Source organism: Peromyscus californicus, unplaced genomic scaffold (assembly GCF_007827085.1).
Source record: "Peromyscus californicus insignis strain IS unplaced genomic scaffold, ASM782708v3 Scaffold_4__1_contigs__length_199733344, whole genome shotgun sequence".
In the NCBI taxonomy this organism is placed as follows: domain Eukaryota; kingdom Metazoa; phylum Chordata; class Mammalia; order Rodentia; family Cricetidae; genus Peromyscus; species Peromyscus californicus.
In genome coordinates, this window is record NW_026294562.1 from 176,315,848 (window position 1) to 176,336,341 (window position 20,494).

General features: G+C 56.3%; 1 protein-coding gene across 1 annotated transcript; it reads left to right on the forward strand.

The window, feature by feature from the left end:
- The first annotated feature begins 537 nt into the window (after positions 1 to 537).
- Pold1 (DNA polymerase delta 1, catalytic subunit) lies at positions 538 to 19,094 on the forward strand. The gene is made up of 27 exons (XM_052712917.1): positions 538 to 635; positions 7,470 to 7,660; positions 7,967 to 8,080; positions 8,612 to 8,758; positions 8,837 to 8,962; positions 9,035 to 9,203; positions 9,302 to 9,383; positions 9,468 to 9,597; positions 9,896 to 10,062; positions 10,293 to 10,397; positions 11,822 to 11,962; positions 12,093 to 12,203; positions 12,293 to 12,484; positions 12,787 to 12,875; positions 13,043 to 13,159; positions 13,413 to 13,526; positions 13,792 to 13,939; positions 15,791 to 15,886; positions 15,991 to 16,128; positions 16,674 to 16,849; positions 17,113 to 17,265; positions 17,343 to 17,445; positions 17,850 to 17,982; positions 18,056 to 18,169; positions 18,432 to 18,484; positions 18,556 to 18,653; positions 18,950 to 19,094. The coding sequence occupies exons 2-27, from the start codon at positions 7,471 to 7,473 to the stop codon at positions 19,053 to 19,055; spliced, it is 3,312 nt and encodes a 1,103-aa protein (XP_052568877.1). The 5' UTR covers positions 538 to 635; position 7,470; the 3' UTR covers positions 19,056 to 19,094.
- Positions 19,095 to 20,494: the final 1,400 nt, after the last annotated feature.

Genomic DNA, 20,494 nt, shown 5'->3' on the forward strand with positions numbered 1-20,494 from the left:
CTAGGTTCAGACCACGGGGTGGGGGTGGGGTGCAAATGAGGACAAGGTGTCCTTACACAGCATAGTTCGGGCTCTGGAGGCCAGAGGGCAAGGTGGGTGGAGCTGTAGGGAAGGGAGAGGAGCTGTATGGGGAAGGTGTGGAGAGGACACTGGCTAGGGGCAGGTTCCCAAAGTTGGCAACTGAGTTGGCCTTGAGTGTCATAAGCAAGTCAGGAAGGGATTTGTGGGGCAACAGAAGTAAGTTAATAGGCGATCCAGGGTCATGCAAGAGCACTTGGGGAAACTGAGAAAGAGAGCCTTTTCTAGCAAAGGCAGGAGGAGGTAGGCAGGCAGCAGGGTAGCACCCACCGTGGCAGTCTTCCCGCGTCTCTGCAGGGAGCGCTCGGGAACCGCAGGTCTGGCGCGCAGACGGCGCCAGGTCGCTGGGGGCGGGTCCTCGGGCCATAGCGTCACGAGGGGCGGGGCCACCTGTAGGGGGCGGGGTTGTGGGATCCGCTAGGGAGAGGGGTGTGCTTTGCCCGCCCTAGCGGGCTAGGGGCGGGGCCCAGCGGGCGCGCCGTAGCTCTGGGCCTGCGCGCATAGGGTTCAGGGGTCACGGCGGCGTATTTTGTGGCGGGAAAAGCTGTTTGATGCGGGTGAGTAAGGAAGAAGGGAATGGGGCGCTCGGTCGGTCAGCGGAGGGCTCGAGCGGAGGGTTCGCTGACTATCTGCAGCCGCGGGCAGGACAGAGCAGGGCTGGCGGCTCCGGGGGATCCCTGGAGCTGAGGAGCCGGGGCGCGTGGGACTGTCCCGGGTGTTGGCTCCTGGGTGTGCGCGCAAGCCCGGCCTTAGAGGTGCGGGAGCTGCGGGGCACCGCTGTTCTAGAAGCTAGGCGACAGCATCAGGAAGTCCAAAAAGAAGTAGGAATGGGCGGGGCGTGGTGACCCACGCCTTTTATCCCCTCACTAGGGAGCAGAGGCAGATGTATCTCCGAGTTCAAGGCCAGCCTGGTCTACAGAGTGAGTTCCAGGATAGCCAGGGCTACACAGAGAAACCCTGTCTCGAAAAAACCAAATAATAACAACAACAACAACAATAATAAAAGGAATGGGAGAAAAAGCAATGCCTCGGAGCTGGAATGCCTGCCTTTCTTATATTTAGTGCGTGCGTATGTGCCATGGTGCCCACGTGGAGATCTGAGGGCAACTTTATGGAGTTACTCTCATTCCACCATATGAGTTCCCCATGATCAAACTCAGGCTGTTAGGCAAGCGCCATTATCCATTATCTCCGTTGTCTCACTGGGTCCCATGTGATGCTTTATATAATAATAATAATTTTAAAAAAAGCCAATTGATACTGGGCGGTGGTGGTGCACGCCTTTAATCCCAGCACTCCGGAGGCAGAGCCAGGTGGATCTCTGTGAGTTCGAGGCCAGCCTGGTCTACAGAGCGAGTTCCAGGACACGCTCCAAAAGCTACAGATAAACCCAGTCTCGAAACCTCCTCCTCCCAAAAAATTAATAAAAATAAAAATAAAAAGCCAACTGATTTTGGGTGGGGGCAGCCTGCTTACCCAGTCTGGTGTTTGTTGGGGGAGCTGAGACACAGCCCCAGAGCAGCATCACTAGAGGGGCCCAGAGGAGGAACCAGGCCTGAAGCTAGCGGTGTGTGAGATGTCCTGGGGGAAATGAGCAGTTACTGTGTTAGTGTACCGCAGTGTGGTGGGAGCCAAGACCCACCTGCACTGCAGGCTGATGCAGCTTCAGAGAGCATCCCGTGAGTGGGTGGGGTTTGCATCTGTGGCAAATATGTCCTGAGGGGAAGGGGAAAGTTGTGTCTCCAAGGTGGTTGTCAGGGGAGCATCCCTGCCCAGAATAAGGGAAGACTGAGATGACAGAAGCAGTTCGTGGGAATGGGAGATTCTTGAGTGCCAGCCCTCCAGGGGAGGCTCAGGAGTACTTGGATCTGGCAACCCTGGGAGAAGTGAATTGAAACGTAAACAATTATTCAGCTTCTGGAGACAGGAGGATGGCAAGTTCTGGTACTGTCAGGGCAACTTAGTCGGATCTTGTCTCAAATTGAATAGAAAGAGGCCTGGGGATGTAGTTCAGTTGTACAGCCTAGAATCCCCCAATGAGGGATGTGTGACTCGTGGTAGAGCCCTGCTGTGTTACATTCCACAGACCACACATGCTCTATAGCTCAGGCTGGCTTTGAATTTGCCCTGAGGTCTACAGCTTGGATTATGGTAACACCAGACCCAGTGTCGGGGAGTATGTAGTGAGTGACATATGGGCAAAGCTGTTCCTTATAACATCAGCTTCCCACTCTGTTCCCGGAAGGCCAGCCCCACTGCTTCCCCATCCCTGTCTAGAAGTGTGTCTGCACTTACCTCGCCTGGTGAGAGAGGTACACTCATTTCCTGTGCATTGCAGAGCCATGTCCCCCACTTTGGGGTCCGGGATCCTCAGGAGTGCCCAGGGGCTTCTTTTGAACAACATATGAGCCTGTCTTTTCGGTTGAACTTCACCATCAGCACTCCAGGCAGAGAGAGCCCCCTAAGAGCAGCCAGCTCAGCATGGGATAGTGCAGGCAGTTCCTAACAGGAAGTCCGTAGCCGCAGCTGCCTGCCTTTCCCGGGACTGTTTCGGGGCTTCTTCTATACTTTGGGGCCGGACATGGCATCCTCAGCCCTTTTTCCAGATCCACTCCCCACCTTTTTAAAATCTGATTTTGCAATAATTCGTGGGGCTAAGCTTGAACTCCTGATCCTCCTCAGCTTCTCAGGTAGCTGTAGGTTAATCATTTCCTTAGATGTCTTTGTCTTTTTTAAATAGAAAACAAAAGCAGAAGCACACCATCCCACACCTTGACTTACCTACTAGAGACAAAGCCTCTTTGAGAAATTTTCTATCACCATATGGCTTCCTCATTCCTTTATACAGCTGCATAGTACTCCATTGAATGATACTAACGGATTCTATTGAAACTGTCCCCCTGGGGAAGACATTTAGGTGGTTTCCAGTACTTAGGGATTTTAAACAATGGTACCGGAAATAACCTTGTAAAAGCAGGTTCTTCATATGACCCAACCTATTAGGGTCAGGTCTCATATGTGGAACTGCTTGCAACCTTTTCTTTTTTGACTGAGGTGTGATTTAGTCAACTGTACAGGTGTGCGGAAGGCAAACATCTTCCAGAACATTCCTTAATACGTCCTCAGATCCCATCGGTCTCCTCACTCTGGAAGCAGGCTGTTCTCAGGACTTATTTTGCCCAAGAACTTTTTAAGATTGATTTATTTATACTTTGAGTGTTTGCTTGTGTATACATATGTGCACAACGTGCATGCAGTATCTGCAGAGGGAGGCCCTTGCTGCCAGATCCTCTGGAACTGGAGTTACTGATGGCTGTGAGCTGGGTGCTGGGAACTGAGCCCAGGTCCTCTGCAAGAGCAGCCCATGCTCTTGACCTCTGAGCCATTGCTCCAGCCCCTAAGAATTTTCTTTTAAGGTTTATTTTATTTTTAGTTGTTTGTGTGTGTGCAGCTCCCCTGAGGCCAGAAGAGGGTGGCAGAGCCCTGGAGCTGGTGTTAAAGAGTTGTGTGGCGGTGCTGGGAACAGAACCAATTTTTTATTGTATTACAGTTGCCCTCCCCTCCCTTGTCCCACCAGGTCTCCCTCTGCTTTCATACACCCTCCCCCACAGAACAAGCCTTGAATTTTATTACTTTTTTTTTTTTTTTTTTTTTTTTGTGGTTTTTTCGAGACAGGGTTTCTCTGTGTAGCTTTGCACCTTTCCTGGAACTCGCTCTGTAGACCAGGCTGGCCTCGAACTCACAGAGATCCGCCTGCCTCTGCCTCCCGAGTGCTGGGATTAAAGGTGTGCGCCACCACCGCCTGGCTGAATTTTTTTACTTACAAGAAGTTTTATGTTCTTTTTTTCACTGTGGATGTGCCTTCCACACATTCACAGTGACTTTCTGTTCCTCCGTAAGGAAAGTATGCTGGTCTTGTCACAGGCACAGCACACATGGGGCCCTTGCAGCTCTGCTGACGTGTTTTTGTTTTGTTGAGTATCATAAGAACTTTAGGTCTCTGGCCGGACAGTGGTGGTGCACCCTTTTAATCCTAACATTCAGGAGGCAGAGGCAGGCAGATCTCCGAGTCTGAGGCCAGACTGGTCCACAGGGCGAGTTCCAAGATAGCCAGGGCAGTGGGGATGCTGTCTTTGTCTTCCGTAGTTGAACCGAGATGGTGACTCCGTACATGCGCTGGTGGTGTTGCAGCAGGCAAAGTGGGCAGCTTGTGCGTTTGCAGCGAAGGCCGCCACTGCCAGGAATACTGGGTTCATTGCTTGTTTGATTCTGAATTGGCTTTGGGGTGTTAACTGTTGATGAGTTTTTCACAGTCCCCGAATTCACTTGGGGTTGTAGCCCACGGTGTGAACAGCTTTGCTCTGGGTGCCTGCGTGTGTTCTGCACTGTTGTGTAAGTGGTAGTATGGACTTTCCTTTTGCATTGGCATGAAGTTGAGCATCTTGAAACAAACAGCTCAGCCCTATTGAGTATATTTAGTATGTTGTAGAGCATCATCCCTGTCTAGTTCTAGGACATTCCATTACCCCAAAAGGAAACCCCATTCCCACCAAATGTCCACAGCCCCTCACTGGGCTTCTAGGCAAGTGTTCTACCACTGAACCATGTCCCCAGCTCTCTCTCTCTCTCTCTCTCTCTCTCTCTCTCTCTCTCTCTCTCTCTCTCTCTCTCTCTCTTTGCTGTGTGTATGTGTTTGGTTTGTTTGTTTGCTTGCTTTGAGACAAGGTCTGACTAGCCCCTGATTTGCTTGGAACTCACTATGTTGACCTGGTTGGTCTTGAACTCACAGAGATTTGCTCACCTCTGCATCCTAAGTGTTGGGATTAAAAGTGAGTGCTGCCGGGCGGTGGTGGCGCACGCCTTTAATCCCAGCACTCAGGAGGCAGAGGCAGGTGGATCTCTGTGAGTTCGAGGCCAGCCTGGTCTACAAAACAAGTTCCAGGAAAGGCACAAGCTACACAAAGAAACCCTGTCTCAACCCCCCCCCCCAAAAAAAAAAGTGAGTGCCACCACACCTGGCCCCTTTGCTTTTTATTTTGATATACAGTCATATTAAGTTGCCCAGACTGGCCTTGAACTTGTTACCCTCTTTCCTTAGTGTCCTAAGTTGCTTGAGGTGGCTCTACACTACTAGGCCCAGCTAAGCCCCCAAAACTAGAACAGGAAAGACCCAAGCTGATTCACCATTGCTATCCAAAGGTCCTGAGCAGCCTGGGACAACAGCCTCCTGTCTGGGTGGGGCCTAGTCACATACCTTGCAGACCACCCTAAGTAGTGGGGTCGTCTATCTGGATGTGGGGTGATCTTTAGGAGTAGGCGGGGGTTAACTTGGACCTGGGGCAGCTGCCTGGCCTCCCTGCTGGGTATGAATCTACTCCATGTTTCCAATATTCCCTTGTTCTCAGCCTGCCTACTCAAGAGCACATATATGAAGTTGTGTGTGTGTGTGTGTGTGTGTGTGTGTGTGTGTGTGTGTGTGTGTGGTCTTTCCTTTATAATGGTTTCCAGAGGGCTGAAATAAAAGTAGAATGAAGCAACCCCTGTCAACACCGCCATCGGTGTCCCTGTGCTGGCACTTTCCCGCACACTCTGGCATTCATGTGGGGTGCTCTCTGCCTCCCCAGCAGACCCACACTCATGGACTTTCCCAAATGAGCTTGAAGCCTGCAAAGGTCATGAGCACTCACCCCTCAGGTCCTCATATCCTGACTTTGGATACATTTACTGAATCATAGCAGTTACCTCTTCAGCCCGTATGGCCTAGATCCAGTCCCATCCGGTCTGCAGTTGCATCCATATCTGCAATATGCTTATCTGTAGATTCTGTGGTTGGTCGTCAGGGTTTCAGCCCATGAGGGCAGGTAGGGGTGACATGGAGCCAGAGAAGAGTATCACCTAGTGATCTGCTTTGGCCAGCCAGGCCTCACCACTTTCAAAATAACTGTACCGGCTAGGGACCTCTAGACATGTCTTGGGCTACAGTTGAGAGGAGAGCACACAGCCCCTCCCTGTGTGCTTCCTTTGTTGTACATACTACTGGATTGGGGGCGTGATAGGGACAGCTGGGTTGGAGCTCGTTCTTTGCTCCTTGCTCCTGGGTGTTTCAAGCGTCCAGGTCTTGCTTCCTGGTGATGGTGGTGTTAGACTTCCTATTGCCTCCTCAGACCTGAGAGAAACAGCCAGGGTTGATTTGGCTTAGAGCTTCAGTTTGTGTTACTGGGCTGTGCTACTTCTGAGCCCATGGGGAGAGAACATTGTGGGGAGCAGAACTGCTCACTTTGTGACAGAAGCAAGGGGCTGGGGAGGACTGGGAACTAGCTATCCTTTCAAAGCCAGGACCCCAGAGATCTCCTTCCTCTCGGGTCTCTAGCACTTTCTGGTCATGCTTCTGTTTCTGAATACAGGGACTGGGAAGATGGTGGAGTGGGTAAAGGGCCTGCCGTCCAAGTAGGAAGACCTGAGTTCGATCCCCAGCATGCAGGGGAGAAACCCGGAGTAGTGGCACATCTGTGCCCCCAGCACTGGGGAAGCAGACAGGCAGCTCCCTGGGGCAAGGTGGCAGCCAGCCGAGGCTACTTGAAAACTCAAAGTCAGAGAGAGACTGTCTCAAAAAACAAGGTGGGCAGTGCCTGAAGGGTGACATCCAGGCTTGACCTCTGGCCTCCACACACGTCCAAAGATGACCATGACCAGGCGGTGGTGGGGCACGCCTTTAATCCCAGCACTTGGGAGGCAGAGCCAGGCGGATCTCTGTGAGTTCCAGGAAAGGCGCATAGATACACAGAGAAACCCTGTTTTGAAAACAAAAAACAACAACAAAAAAAAAAAACCCCAAAAAACCAAAAAACAAAACAAAAAAAACCCTGAACAACGAAAGTGAACATGAATTATGAGTTCATCAGTGGACTCATCCAGTGATGAGAGTCGCTTGTGTGGCTGCTCATCTCCCCACCGTGTTACCAGCTGGGGACCAAGCTTTGAACACATGAGTCTCTTAGAATACACGTACCCAGACTGTAACTGAGGAATGAAATGGCATGGCTTCCACTCAGAAGTTCAGCGATTCGGGTTAATCACGGTGTGTCCTGCACCATGTGGGAAGGTGGAGCTGGCAGGGTCCTGGCAAGGCTAGGGTGGCGGTGCTATGTTTGATCACTGTGGAATCTGGAGAAGGATCAGGGTTCTGTGAACATGAAGTCACTGCAGAATGTACCACCTTTGGGTTTGGTCATGGTGGGTGCCTGGGTAGGTGAAGGCATAGCTGTTGGTGAAGGGTCCGTCGGCATGGGGTGGAAGCCGCACATGAGAAGGCTTGGGGCCGCGGTGGATGTACAACGGGAGTGGGGAATGATGTCTACTCAGACGCCCATTGAACCCCAACTTGCCCACAGGATGGATATTAAGCGGCGACAAGGACCAGGCCCTGGAGTGCCTCCAAAGCGGACTCGTGGGGGCCTCTGGGATGAGGATGAACCATCACAGTTTGAGGAGAACTTGGCGCTGCTGGAGGAGATAGAGGCTGAGAATCGGCTGCAGGAGGCAGAGGAGGAGCTGCAGTTGCCCCCAGAGGGCACTGTGGGCGGTAGGCCCCGCCCCGACCCCTCACACCTGGTTATAGAGAGATCGGGAGATAGCTGGCATCTGCCAAGCTATCCTTTGACCCGAGTGGGGTCCTTCCTGGCTGGCTCCCAGGTTGATTTCAAACTCCTAGACTTGAATGTTGTCCCAGCTCATTCTCTCCAATGTCTAGGCTGCCCTTCCTGGTTGAGCGATTTTAGTCCTGGACCCCGAGTCTGTCCCGCCACCTCCACCCAGCTTTCCTCTGTGAGCAAAGGGTGGTTGCTTCTCTGTGGAAGACCCACCCATGGAACCTTTTGTCTCTCTCCAGGGCAGTTTTCCACCGCAGACATTGACCCGCGCTGGCTGCGGCCTAACCTACGTGCCCTGGACCCCCACACGGAGCCCCTCATCTTCCAGCAGCTAGAGATTGACCACTATGTGGGTGAGCTGGCAGGGGAGGCAGTATTCTGGTGGCCACACACAGTCACCACCGCATTGGCTGGACTGAGGCAGGTGGGATGCTCAGTGGGGAGCCAGGCTCAGAGTACTGTGAACTGGGCTCAGCAGGTCAAGGTGCTTATCACCAAGCCTGATTTCAGTCCTCAGAAGCCACATGGTAAAAGGAGAGGCCCAACTCCCAAAGATGTCTTCTGATTTCCACACATGTTGTGGCTCGTGCATCTCCTCCCTACTCATAAACAAATGTTATTAGAATATTACATTGTAGGGTAGGATAACCGCAGCTCAGTGGTCGAGCTCCTGCCTAGAGTTCCCAGTGAGGGGGTGGGGTGTGGCTCAGTAGAGGGGCCGGTTCTATCTCCAGCACCACAGCGGGGAAGCTGGCTTCCGCCGCAATGGAAGCTCTGCCTGTGTGGGTGGAGAAGGGCACCTGGAAGGACTTTGAAGAGCAAGGTCCCAAGGCTTCAGTGGTGAGCCTCAGGACCTGACGGGTGTTCTGTGACCGCTCCTCCAGGCTCAGCGGTGCCACTGCCAGGAGGGCCCCCAGTATCCCGGAATTCAGTGCCCATACTGCGGGCCTTTGGGGTCACCGATGAGGGCTTCTCCATCTGCTGCCATATCCATGGCTTTGCACCCTACTTCTACACCCCTGCACCTCCCGGTGAGTGTACCTAACCTGTGGGGCTTGTTCCTGGACCCCAGAACTTCTCTTGCTTTTCTGACTGGCCTTCCACACCAGGTTTTGGGGCTGAGCACCTGAGTGACCTGCAGCGAGAGCTGAACACAGCCATCAGCCGGGACCAGCGTGGCGGGAAGGAGCTCTCGGGGCCAGCAGTGCTGGCCATGGAGCTGTGCTCCCGTGAGAGTGAGTGTAGCTTGGGGACCAGTGGGGTGGTGGGGAGCCCAGGTACCCGGTGCCAACCTCCTTTCTCTGCAGGCATGTTTGGGTACCATGGTCACGGCCCTTCTCCGTTTCTCCGCATCATCCTGGCACTACCCCGCCTTGTGGCACCAGCCCGCCGCCTCCTGGAACAGGGTATCCGTGTGCCAGGCCTGGGGACCCCAAGCTTCGCGCCCTATGAGGCCAACGTGGACTTCGAGATCCGGTGCTGTCCCGTCTTCCCTTTACCCCACCCAGGTGGCCCTTGCCAGCAGACCACCCCACCCAGGTGGCCCTTGCCAGCTGACCACACCCCTCTTCCAGGTTCATGGTGGATGCTGACATTGTGGGCTGCAACTGGTTGGAGCTCCCAGCTGGGAAGTATGTTCGGAGGACAGAGAAGAAGGTAAGGGGCTTCCTGGGGCAGGGGCAGGGGCAGGGAACCTGGGCTCACTGCAGCGTTGCTGCCCACCACGTGTCTTTCCCCCAGGCCACACTGTGTCAGCTGGAGGTGGATGTGCTGTGGTCAGATGTGATCAGTCACCCACCAGAAGGGCAGTGGCAGCGCATTGCGCCACTGCGTGTGCTCAGTTTTGACATCGAGTGTGCTGGCCGAAAAGGTCTGTCCCCAGAGCCTGGGCTCCTCCCCTCTCTGGACATCAGTGATGTTCCAGGCCCCTGTGGAGGGGTGAGTGGGTGGGAGGAGCTCTCCCTACAGGGAGAGCTCCAAGTGCAAATCCACCAGGGGGGGTTGTTCCGCCCGTTTGGTTAGAACGGGGAGCTGGGAGAGGCAGTGGTCAGATGTGGAACAGAGTGAATGGACTGGAGCCTCTGGAGCATCAGCCACCCAGTGGGGCTGCTCACTAGGGCAAGGGAGGAGCAGGACTGAGGCGCTCCCTGTGCACCTCCTCTCTGCAGGCATCTTCCCTGAGCCGGAGCGGGACCCCGTGATCCAGATCTGTTCCCTGGGACTGCGCTGGGGCGAGCCGGAGCCATTCCTGCGCCTGGCACTCACGCTGCGGCCCTGTGCCCCCATCCTGGGTGCCAAAGTGCAGAGCTATGAGCGTGAAGAAGACCTGCTCCAGGTGGCCCCGCCCTCCTCAGGCACCCGTTTGCCCCATGTCCCCAGCCGTACCAGTGACCCTTCTGCATAGTGACACCATGGCTCTGGGGTTGGAGGCTGTGCATTTTTGGATAAATATTTTACTGAGTTCCATGATATTTTTACAAGTGCCAAGGTTGTCTTGAACATTCTGGAAATGAGGGTATCTGAGGCAGTAGACAACCTGGTTGACCCTCTGTGCTCCCTTCACAGGCCTGGGCCGACTTCATCCTCACCATGGACCCTGACGTGATCACCGGCTACAACATTCAGAACTTTGACCTCCCATACCTCATCTCTCGGGCGCAAACCTTGAAGGTGAGGAAGCTGGGAGCCGCCTCCTGGATCTTTCCCCAGGGCCGTCCTTGCACTGTACATCTCTACCCATGGGTGTCACCGCCTCTACTCAGGGTGTCACCATGGCTGGCCACTCTGGAGTCCCAAATGTAACTTACCTCACTCTAGCTGGAGGCAGAAGTATGTTGACAGGAGGCTTCACATCCCGGTCATCATCGTCACTGCTGTCATGGCTGGGCCTTGCTTTAGAATTCACTGGCAAGGTGTGAGGGGGAGGGGGAGGTTTGGAAGAAGGAAGCGGGTATTTGTCTTGGTGGGTGGCAAAGGCTGGGTGCTGTTGAAAGGGCATGTGAGCTTTGTTCATGCCAGCCGCTGTAACCAGCTGCACACTGGCGGCTGCAGCTCTGGGTGTCAGGGTGTGGGGTGCTGGTATCCTGTGAGCTCCAGGGCAGCCCCTGAGCCTGACCGCAGTGCAGGTCCTGGCCGCATCTGCTCGGGCCGTCTGTGCCCCCTGCAGTCCAGTTAGATCCTTCTTCAAGGGCCAGCTCTCTTGCAAGTGGGGTCGTGGGTGATGCACAGGGGGACCCAGCATCTTTTGGGGGTTCAGTTTAGCCCCAAGTAGAATGTACTCTGTCATTTTCTTGCTTTCTGTGTTTGTAGCAAGTTTGGTAATAAATAGGCTGAGCAGACCTTGTTACCCAGCCGCGTGGAGATACCAGCCCTCATGTCCCGGGTGCTTCACCCTAGCCCCACCGACCTCCCCTGACCCCCTCTCTACCAGTTTGTACCCCAGCTCCTGAAGGCGCCCCTCTTGGTTTTCAGAACCTTCCCATAGGGCTTCTCTCTGTTCTTCTCCCAGGCATGGTCCTGTAGTGGGAAGTTTCTTGGTCCTGCCTAGCCCCACGGTGCACACAAATCTCTTCATCCAAGCTCTCAGCCATGTAAAAAATCATCACTCAGAGGCTTACATTAATTACAGACATATGGCCTGTGGCTCAGGCTTCTTGCTGGCTGGCTCTGCCGTCTTAACTCAGCCTGTCCCTTTAATCTGCTTTGCCACGTGGCTTCGCAGCATCACCTGCTCTCTCACATCTTGCTTCTCCTGGGGTGGCTCGCAGCTTCTCCTGACTCCACCCTTCTTCATCTCCATCTTCAGTTTGAGTGTTACCACCTAAGCTTATTCTGCCTCGCCATTGGCCAAACAGCTTTGTTTATCAGCCAGTGAGAGCAGCACATGTTCACAGTGTGCAGAAAGACATCCCACAGCACAGTCCTTGTCAGTCTTCCCAGGACTATAGCTCTCAACCCTGTCCCTGGTCTCTACCTCATCCCACTCAAGCAATCTCTGCCCTCAGCTGCCCTGCTCCAGCCCCTGGAGTGCCGTGGCTGGTCCCTGCCTGTCCCTGCTCTGTGGTCGTGTGGTCAGGTTCACTGCTCCTCTCCAGGTGGAGCGCTTCCCTTTCCTGGGCCGTGTGACTGGTCTCCGCTCCAACATCCGAGACTCCTCCTTCCAGTCCAGGCAGGTGGGCCGGCGGGATAGTAAGGTGGTCAGCATGGTGGGTCGAGTTCAGATGGACATGCTGCAGGTATGCGGGGAACCCACCCACCCACTTAGCACTCAGCCCCCAGGCCGCATCCCGCAACTCTGAGGCTGTGCCCTGTACCCATGAGGTCCTCACCCGTACTCTGAGGCCCTGCCCGCTCCACCCCGCCCAGGTGCTGCTGCGAGAATACAAGCTCCGCTCCTACACGCTCAATGCTGTGAGCTTCCACTTCCTGGGTGAGCAGAAGGAGGATGTGCAGCACAGTATCATCACCGACCTGCAGGTGCCACCACTCCACCAAGGTCCTCCCAGCCCCGGCCTCACCCCGGCCTCACCCCGGCCTCACCCCTGACCCCACATGCCTATCTCTAGAACGGGAATGAGCAGACGCGCCGCCGCCTGGCCGTGTACTGCCTGAAGGATGCCTTCCTGCCACTTCGGCTGCTTGAGCGCCTTATGGTGCTGGTGAACAACGTGGAGATGGCACGTGTCACAGGTGTGCCCCTTGGGTACCTGCTCAGCCGAGGCCAACAGGTCAAGGTCGTGTCTCAGCTGCTGCGCCAGGTGGGTGGCTGCGCCTGGTTGGCCACATCCATCACACACACATGCACACACACTTCCGGTACCTGGATACTCACCCCCCCTTCTCCAGGTGGGTGGCTGCGCCTGGTTGGCCACATCCATCACACACACATGCACACACACTTCCGGTACCTGGATACTCACCGCCCCGCCCCCCCCCCCCCCCCCCCCCCCCCCCCCCCTTTCTCCAGGTGGGTGGCTGTGCCTGGTTGGCCACATCCATCACACACACATGCACACACACTTCCGGTACCTGGATACTCACCCCCCCCCCCTTTCTCCAGGCCATGCGCCAGGGGCTGCTGATGCCTGTGGTGAAGACTGAGGGTGGCGAGGACTACACGGGAGCCACTGTCATTGAGCCCCTTAAAGGGTGAGAACCCTGCTGAGCATGGTGGGACACACATGTCATCCCAGCACTCAGGAGGAGTTCAAGGCCAGCCTGGGCTACTTAAGGCCCTGTATATTAAAAATGTTTGAAGGTAAGGGCCAAGGGTAGGGGCAACATGGGGGGTTGACTTCCCCCAAATCCTTCCTCAGGTACTATGACGTCCCCATTGCCACCTTGGACTTCTCCTCTCTATACCCATCCATCATGATGGCCCATAATCTGTGCTACACCACACTGCTACGGCCCGGGGCTGCTCAGAAGCTGGGGTATGCTGCCTTCATCCAGGACGCCCTCCAAACCACCCTGGGCCCTGTTTCACATCTTGATAGAGCAGGTCCATAAGTAGTGATCCAGGGAAAAGGAGACATGGGAGTCAAGGGTTGGAGACAGACTGCGGATGGGGGCTAATGGAGAGGCTGAAGCAGGGCCTGGGGGAGGCCTGGGGGAAGCTGGGGAGAGGCAGGCTACTGGGGACCTAGGTAGCCCGAAGCCCAGTCTCTGTGTCCCGTTCTTTCCCAGCCTTAAACCAGATGAGTTCATCAGGACACCCACTGGGGATGAGTTTGTGAAGTCCTCCGTGCGGAAGGGCCTCCTGCCCCAGATCCTGGAGAATCTGCTGAGTGCCCGGAAGAGGTGGGTTCGGGAGCCTTTGCCCTGGCTTAGTGCTCAGGCCCCTGTGGTGACCTTGTCCGGGTCTTCTGTAGCTGTGTCTGCATTAAATGGGGCACCTTCCCAGGCAGCACCCCAGCCTGCTGGGCCTACGTTCTGAGCAGCGCACCGCACAGCAGCCTAGATTTGGCACCTCTCCTCAGTCAGGCACCCTGACCAGTGTCCATGCCTAGGTGCCTCCCTGAGACCCATGGTCTCCTTGAACAGCCTTCCTCCTGCCTCCACCTAGGGCCAAGGCTGAGCTGGCTCAGGAGACGGACCCCCTGCGGCGGCAGGTCTTGGATGGACGGCAGCTGGCACTGAAAGTGAGTGCCAACTCGGTATATGGCTTCACTGGTGCCCAGGTGGGCAAGCTACCATGTTTGGAGATCTCCCAGGTGAGCCTTTGGGATGCTAATGGGTGGCTGGGTTACTAGTGGCCTGCAATTCGAAGTCATTTGCGTCAGGGGGTATCCCAGTATGGCAGGAACCACAGGTGTCAGGCCATCCTCTGCACCCTGATATACAGGGTTGTCAGAGACCAGAGTACCTGTCCTTGGTACTCCCTGCCCGGGCCGAGGGGGACTGGAATCTGGCCTTAGGTGGTATTCACAGTACAAGTGGTTCCCAGGCTCCGGCAATGCGTCGGATGAGGTGGGTACTCAGGATGCTGGGTCACTGGACATCCCTACCCCAGCAGCGACCCCTCTGTTCACCTCTTCCACATCCCTGTGAAGGGAAGTGGGGGAGGAGGGGCACAGCTCCTCCTCCAGTGACACAGCCAGGCTGGATTTGCTGGGTCACATGATGACCCCTGGCAGCAAGCGCCAGGGTCGCTGTCCCAAGTGTGAGGACCTTGGCTAGTACTAGCTGGAACAGGAATAGGAAAGAACTGCCCCCGTCTCCTTAACCAATGTGGCAAGCCTGGGTTCAGACAGAAACGGACTAACGGTGGGAGAGTGTGAGGCCTGAGTGCTGCCAGGATGGTCTGTGGCTGACCCTGCTGCAGGGGCTGGGGTGCTGCTAATCAGCTCAGCTCACAGACCCAGTACTTGGCTCTCAGCAGTGAGGAGTAACATCTCAGGAGCATTTAGCTAGGGAATGTCCAGAGGAAGATGGCAGGGTTTTCACAGGATAGAAAGGCGTGGAGGCTATGATTGACAGAAGCTACTGTTCACTCCATCTCTAGTTCCCCTGATCCCAGATTCAAACCAAGCATGTGTGACCCAGGGTCCCTGTTAACTCACCTTGTAAGCATAGATCTCTGGTGTGGCTCAAGGGCTCAGGGAAGCTGATGGCCTGGAAGGATGCCCCAGGTACTCAGAGGGCATCTCCCAGGAGCTGGGCCTCAGCCAGACCTGCCTCGGCTAGAGTCACCTGTCTGCCTGCCCTTCTCACTCCTGTGTGGCCTCTCCTAGCGTCCCACAGGGATGGGGTGGGTGTTGGAATCTTAGGCCAAAGGAGCCCTTGACAATCCTGTCTGTCTCTCATGGCCTCTTACGGGATAACAAGCTACAGAGTCCTTCCAGAATAAAATAAGAGGAAAGCAGCATGGAGCAGGTGGACAAAAGACAAGGCAGGTGTGGATTTCTCAGATGCCCCCATGACCACATGAAACCCAGGCAGTCAGTACCCAGCCAGCCTCATCCTAATTTGTAAAGAGACAGATCAGGATGTGGTGGTGTGGGCCTGTATTCCTGTCTACTCATGAGTCTGAGGCAAGAGGCCTGTCTAGGCTTCAGGGAGTTCAAAGCAGGGTGACTTAGAACCTATGGTGAAATAAAAAGAATGTTGAGGATATAGCTCAGTGGTGGAGCCCCTGCCCAGAATCCCCCAGTGAGGGGCTGTGGGTGTGGCTCAGTGGTAGAGCCCCTGCCTAGAATCCCCCAGTGAGGGGCTGGGGTGTGGCTCAGTGGTAGAGCCTCTGCCTTGAATCCCCCAGTGAGGGGCTGGGGTGTGGCTCAGTGGTAGAGCCCCTGCCTAGAACCCCCCAGTGAGGGGCTGGGTTGTGGCTCAGTGGTGGAGCCCCTGCTTACTATGCATAGGACCCTGGCTCCATTCCCAGACCAGGAGAGAACGGCTCCTTGTCCCCTGAGAATGTGCACACTTTGGAGCGGTGGTCACCTGTTTCATAGACTTAAGATAGATGGTCTGTGATGCTTGGAAGTGGCAGAGGTGTGTCCTTGCAGAGTTGGATCCACGACATGAAGCTTTTGGGTCCTCACTCTCCCTGGTTCTGCCTCTAACAGAGTGTCACTGGGTTCGGGCGTCAGATGATTGAGAAAACCAAGCAACTAGTGGAGTCCAAGTACACCCTGGAAAATGGCTACGATGCCAACGCCAAGGTTAGAGTCTGCTCATACCTGCCTTCTCTCCAGGGTCCTTGGGCTTCCAGCCATGGCAGGTTCTGGGTTGAGAAGAGACATTCCTCTCACATGTACCCTGGCAGGTGGTCTACGGTGACACTGACTCTGTGATGTGCCGATTTGGTGTCTCCTCGGTGGCTGAGGCAATGTCTCTGGGTCGGGAGGCCGCAAACTGGGTATCCAGTCATTTCCCATCACCCATCCGGCTTGAGTTTGAGAAGGTGCGTGTGTCCCCTGCACTCAGCTCTGGAGACAGTAGGGGTCTTGGCAGTTAGCAATGGTCTCTTAGTACTTGTGTGCCTGCAGAGGCTGACACTGCAGTAGTGTGGGGATGCCCAGGTTATGGATGTCTTGCAGTGCTCTGGGCCTGCTTCCCACTCCCATGAGTCTCTTGGGTATCCATTCTTAGGACACAGAAGCCCAGTGTTCTGGGTTCTGAGCCAGAGGCCTCCCTTGCACAAACCAGGGGTGTGCATGGACCCTGAAGTGCTCACCTGGCTTCTTCCCGCTGCTCAGATGTGCACCCTGGCTGCTCCAGTCCTTGGGTCGGGGATCATCTCGGCTCTGGATTCCATGATTTAGGGGCCAGCTCTATGACTATGGTGTGATGTCAAGTCAGGTTCCTAGGATGCTGGAGGGTATCAGGCCTCCTTAGGGCTCATTTCACCAAGGTCACAGGCTCTTCTTTGCTTCTCCTGCTTCTGATGAGTCTCAGGATTGGGGGTGGGGGAAGGGCACAGGGTCACCACTCATGGGTCTCTTCTAGGTTTACTTTCCATACCTGCTCATCAGCAAGAAGCGCTATGCTGGCCTGCTCTTCTCCTCCCAGCCTGATACCCATGACAGAATGGACTGCAAGGGCCTGGAGGCTGTGCGCAGGGATAATTGTCCCCTGGTGGCCAACCTTGTTACATCCTCTCTGCGCCGAATCCTCGTGGACCGGTATGTGTATGTCCCGCCTAGACCAAGAAGCCAGCCTCCCTCAGACCCGGGGGCCCAGCACCCTGCCCTGGGGACACAGGTGTCTTGGCATGACGGTGGGGCAGTGGTGAATCAGGCTGGCGGCTGTGATTGCCTCTGGCCTTTCCTGCCTCTGCACTTGCCCAATCCAGTCTCAGCCCATAGTGCCTGATCCCTAGCTCCTAGCTGATGAAAGTTGCAGCCCTATCCTCAGTAGTCCCGGGTGACACCCTCCATCGTCTCAGGGATCCTGACGGTGCAGTGGCCCATGCAAAAGATGTCATCTCGGACCTGCTCTGCAACCGAATAGACATCTCCCAGCTGGTCATCACCAAGGAGCTGACCCGTGCAGCATCAGACTACGCTGGCAAACAGGCTCACGTGGAACTGGCTGAGAGGTGGGGCAGTCACCCAGCCTCCTGCAGCTGGGGCCACTCAGCCCTCCCCAAACCTCACCCATCTCCCCTATCCGCAGGATGAGGAAGCGCGACCCCGGCAGCGCGCCCAGCTTGGGTGACCGCGTCCCCTATGTGATCATTGGTGCTGCCAAAGGCGTGGCTGCCTACATGAAGTCGGAGGTCAGGCCCACCTGGGCTCTGCCCCTCCCAGAATCTCACTTCTGCTTTCCTTGGGGCGGTCAAGCCCCTGGGCCTGACTGCCTAGTGCCTCCTTGTACAGAGCTGGCTGCTGTACCATCTCCGCCCCTCCCTGCCCAGAGTGCCAGCATTTCTATTTGCTTTTATCATTTCAAGCCACCCGGTGAACAGTGACCCAGTTCTCAGCCTTGTGACCTCTGACCCCTGCACCCCCTCCATGGCCCTTCTCATGTGGGGAAACTGACTCTTAGTGTCCTGAGGGCCCCCACCCAGGCCAGAGTCATGCCCCCAGGTTCCACCCCTTCCTCACAACCTGCGGGTGGTGTCCACAGTTTTCCCCAACCGGTGCCCCTCTGCAGCTGTTGGTAACCCCAGCCTGCCCACAGGACCCCCTGTTTGTGCTGGAGCACAGTCTGCCCATCGACACTCAGTACTACCTGGAGCAGCAGCTGGCCAAGCCACTGCTGCGCATCTTTGAGCCCATTCTGGGTGAGGGCCGTGCAGAGTCTGTGCTGCTGCGTAAGTGGAGCCCCGAGGAGAGGGTGTGGGCGAGGAAGGGCCAGGGGCAAGGCTGTCAGCTCCTCTCCTATAGGTGGTGACCACACACGCTGCAAAACCGTGCTCACCAGCAAGGTTGGTGGCCTCCTGGCCTTCACCAAGCGCCGCAACTGCTGCATTGGCTGCCGCTCCGTGATCAACCATCAGGGTGAGACCCAAGCCACAGCTCCTACAGCCATGGTCGGGCTTCCACAGGCCCCACTCTGCCCACACTCCAGCAGAGGGTCCTCACCCGCCCCGGGGTTCCCCAGGGGAGTTTTCCCCACACACTCAGGCCCTTGTTCTCCAGCCTCTGGGGACTTTCAGAGGCCGGGATGGGCCGCGGGTGGAGAAGAACAGAGATGCGGGGATGGAGGCTAGGGCCTGGCTCTGTCCCAGCACCCCTGTGCTGATACCCACCCCGCCCCCAGGAGCTGTGTGTGAGTTCTGTCAGCCACGGGAGTCAGAGCTCTATCAGAAGGAGGTGAGTGAGGTAGGGCTGGAGCTGGGGCAAGCCTGACCCCCACAGTCCTGCTCAGCCCACTGTGTGCCCAGGTGTCACACCTGAATGCCCTGGAGGAACGCTTCTCACGCCTCTGGACACAGTGCCAGCGATGCCAGGGCAGCTTGCATGAAGACGTCATCTGCACCAGGTGCCCTCCCCCTCTGCTGCCAAGACTCCTGACCCAGACCTCACTGAAGAGAGGGCAGGGTCTGCCTGGCTAGGCGCCCGCACAGCCTCCCCGAGGGTGGGGCCGGGCTTTCCCCAGGGAACGGGCGGGCGGGGCGGGTTCCCACGCCAGGTGACAGCTGATATACGGCTGGCTACCTCTCGGCACTGCTGTTATCGGCTCCCCTGTGCCCGCTAAGCAAACAGCCCCCTCCCCTGGGTGGGCAGCAGGTAGGGGCCAAAGTCCTGGGAACGGCCCCTGACCACCACCCTTCACAGCCGCGACTGTCCCATCTTCTACATGCGCAAGAAAGTTCGCAAGGACCTGGAAGACCAGGAGAGGCTGCTGCAGCGTTTTGGACCTCCGGGCCCTGAGGCCTGGTGACCTGAAGAGGGACAGGGAATAAAGCTTAGACTTTTGCTACTGGCTGTGTGTTGTGGTCTCGGGGAACAGATTGGGCTTCATGGCTCAGGCGCTGTGCAATCCCTTGGGGCCTCAGTGCCTCTGCCTGTGCCCACATAGGGCTGGCATCTCTGTTTCCCTTCTGAAACCTCGAGTAGGACCCGCCACCCTGCTCTGCTCCTCCCCACGGAGCTGGTGGTCGCCCAGCTGGCACCAGGTGCTGTCCTGTTTCCTTCAGGCCTCGGGCAGCCCTTGGCACATCGGCTTCCACACCTCAGCGCAGCAAGGGGACCCTCCCTGACGCTGTACTTCCACCATGGGGTCCTGGTGGTCTGTCTGCCTGGGCTTCCCCTCCACTCTTGGGAGGTCCCGTCTTCACAGCTGTTCCTGGGCCTCACTGCCCCAGGCCATCTTGCCCTGGTCACCATTGGCTCCCTCCTGTGGCATCTTACTCCAGCGCCTACAAGCCCTCATCACCTTGCCCTTTCTCAGAACTCTCTCCACCCCTCCGAGTCAGCCCTCCACCCCAGTGGTGGGGAACCCCAAATCCAAATGGCTCCTAGGCCCACCCTCCCTGCCACGTGACCAGAGGGTTGTGCAATCCAGACCCCTCCCCAAGGGGATTTTTGAGGAGGGCCCCCGTGGCCCGCCCCTGGAGGATGGGGGCTGGGCCAAAACGTATAAATACAGGGGTAGTGGCCAGAGGCAGCCCAGCCTGCCGTCAACCACCATGCTTGCTCTGGAGGCTACACAGTAAGTGGGTAATCCCTAAACCTGTACTTGGGACTCCCACCCCACTCAGCACCCTCTGCTTCTGTGGCCCCCAAGGCAGGTGATAAGGGGGTGGTCCCACTGTGCACAGAACAGATCTCCCGTTAGCTCCGTTCCTAGACAGGTTTCCAGCATGGCATGTTGTGGAGACACTCACCCCCATCCTGCCCGGGTCCTCCCAAGTGTGTCTGTCCTCTGCATGGTATTGCACGCTCCATTTCTGGCGCTCTGCCCCTTGAGTTTTGTCTATTTCCTTCTGTCCAACCGTTCCCTTCAGCTCCTGGCACCTACCCGAGCCGCCCGTCCTGGGGCACGAGAAACCCCGTCCCTTTGCTCACTCCCTTTCGGACTCTCCGTTTCTAGCCCTGCTCTTCATTCAGTCCATTGCTTCTGGTCTCAGCTGGGCTTGCTAGGAAGACACTCAAACCGAGCTCTGGCCACCCTGTCCCCAGCTGTCTGGGGACTTTCTCCCTCTTACTTTCCTTGTCTCCCCCCAGTGTCTGGGCATGCAAATCCCAGGGGTAGTGGGGGACATTTGCCTGGCACCCGCCCCCTACTTCCTGTCCTGATGGGGGTGTGGGGGTGACTGTGGGAAGGCTGGGCGCACACAAGAACAGCCAGCAGACTGCAGAGCTGTGGTGGGTGATCAC

Excerpts from the sequence above, each read along its gene's own strand:
- Pold1 (XM_052712917.1), top strand. The coding sequence starts at position 7,471 with ATGGATATTAAGCGGCGACAAGGACCAGGCCCTGGAGTGCCTCCAAAG. Across the intron at positions 8,759-8,836 it reads CTACACCCCTGCACCTCCCG|GTTTTGGGGCTGAGCACCTG; the intron begins GTGAGTGTACCT and ends CTTCCACACCAG. Across the intron at positions 18,170-18,431 it reads CTCCGTGATCAACCATCAGG|GAGCTGTGTGTGAGTTCTGT; the intron begins GTGAGACCCAAG and ends CCCCGCCCCCAG.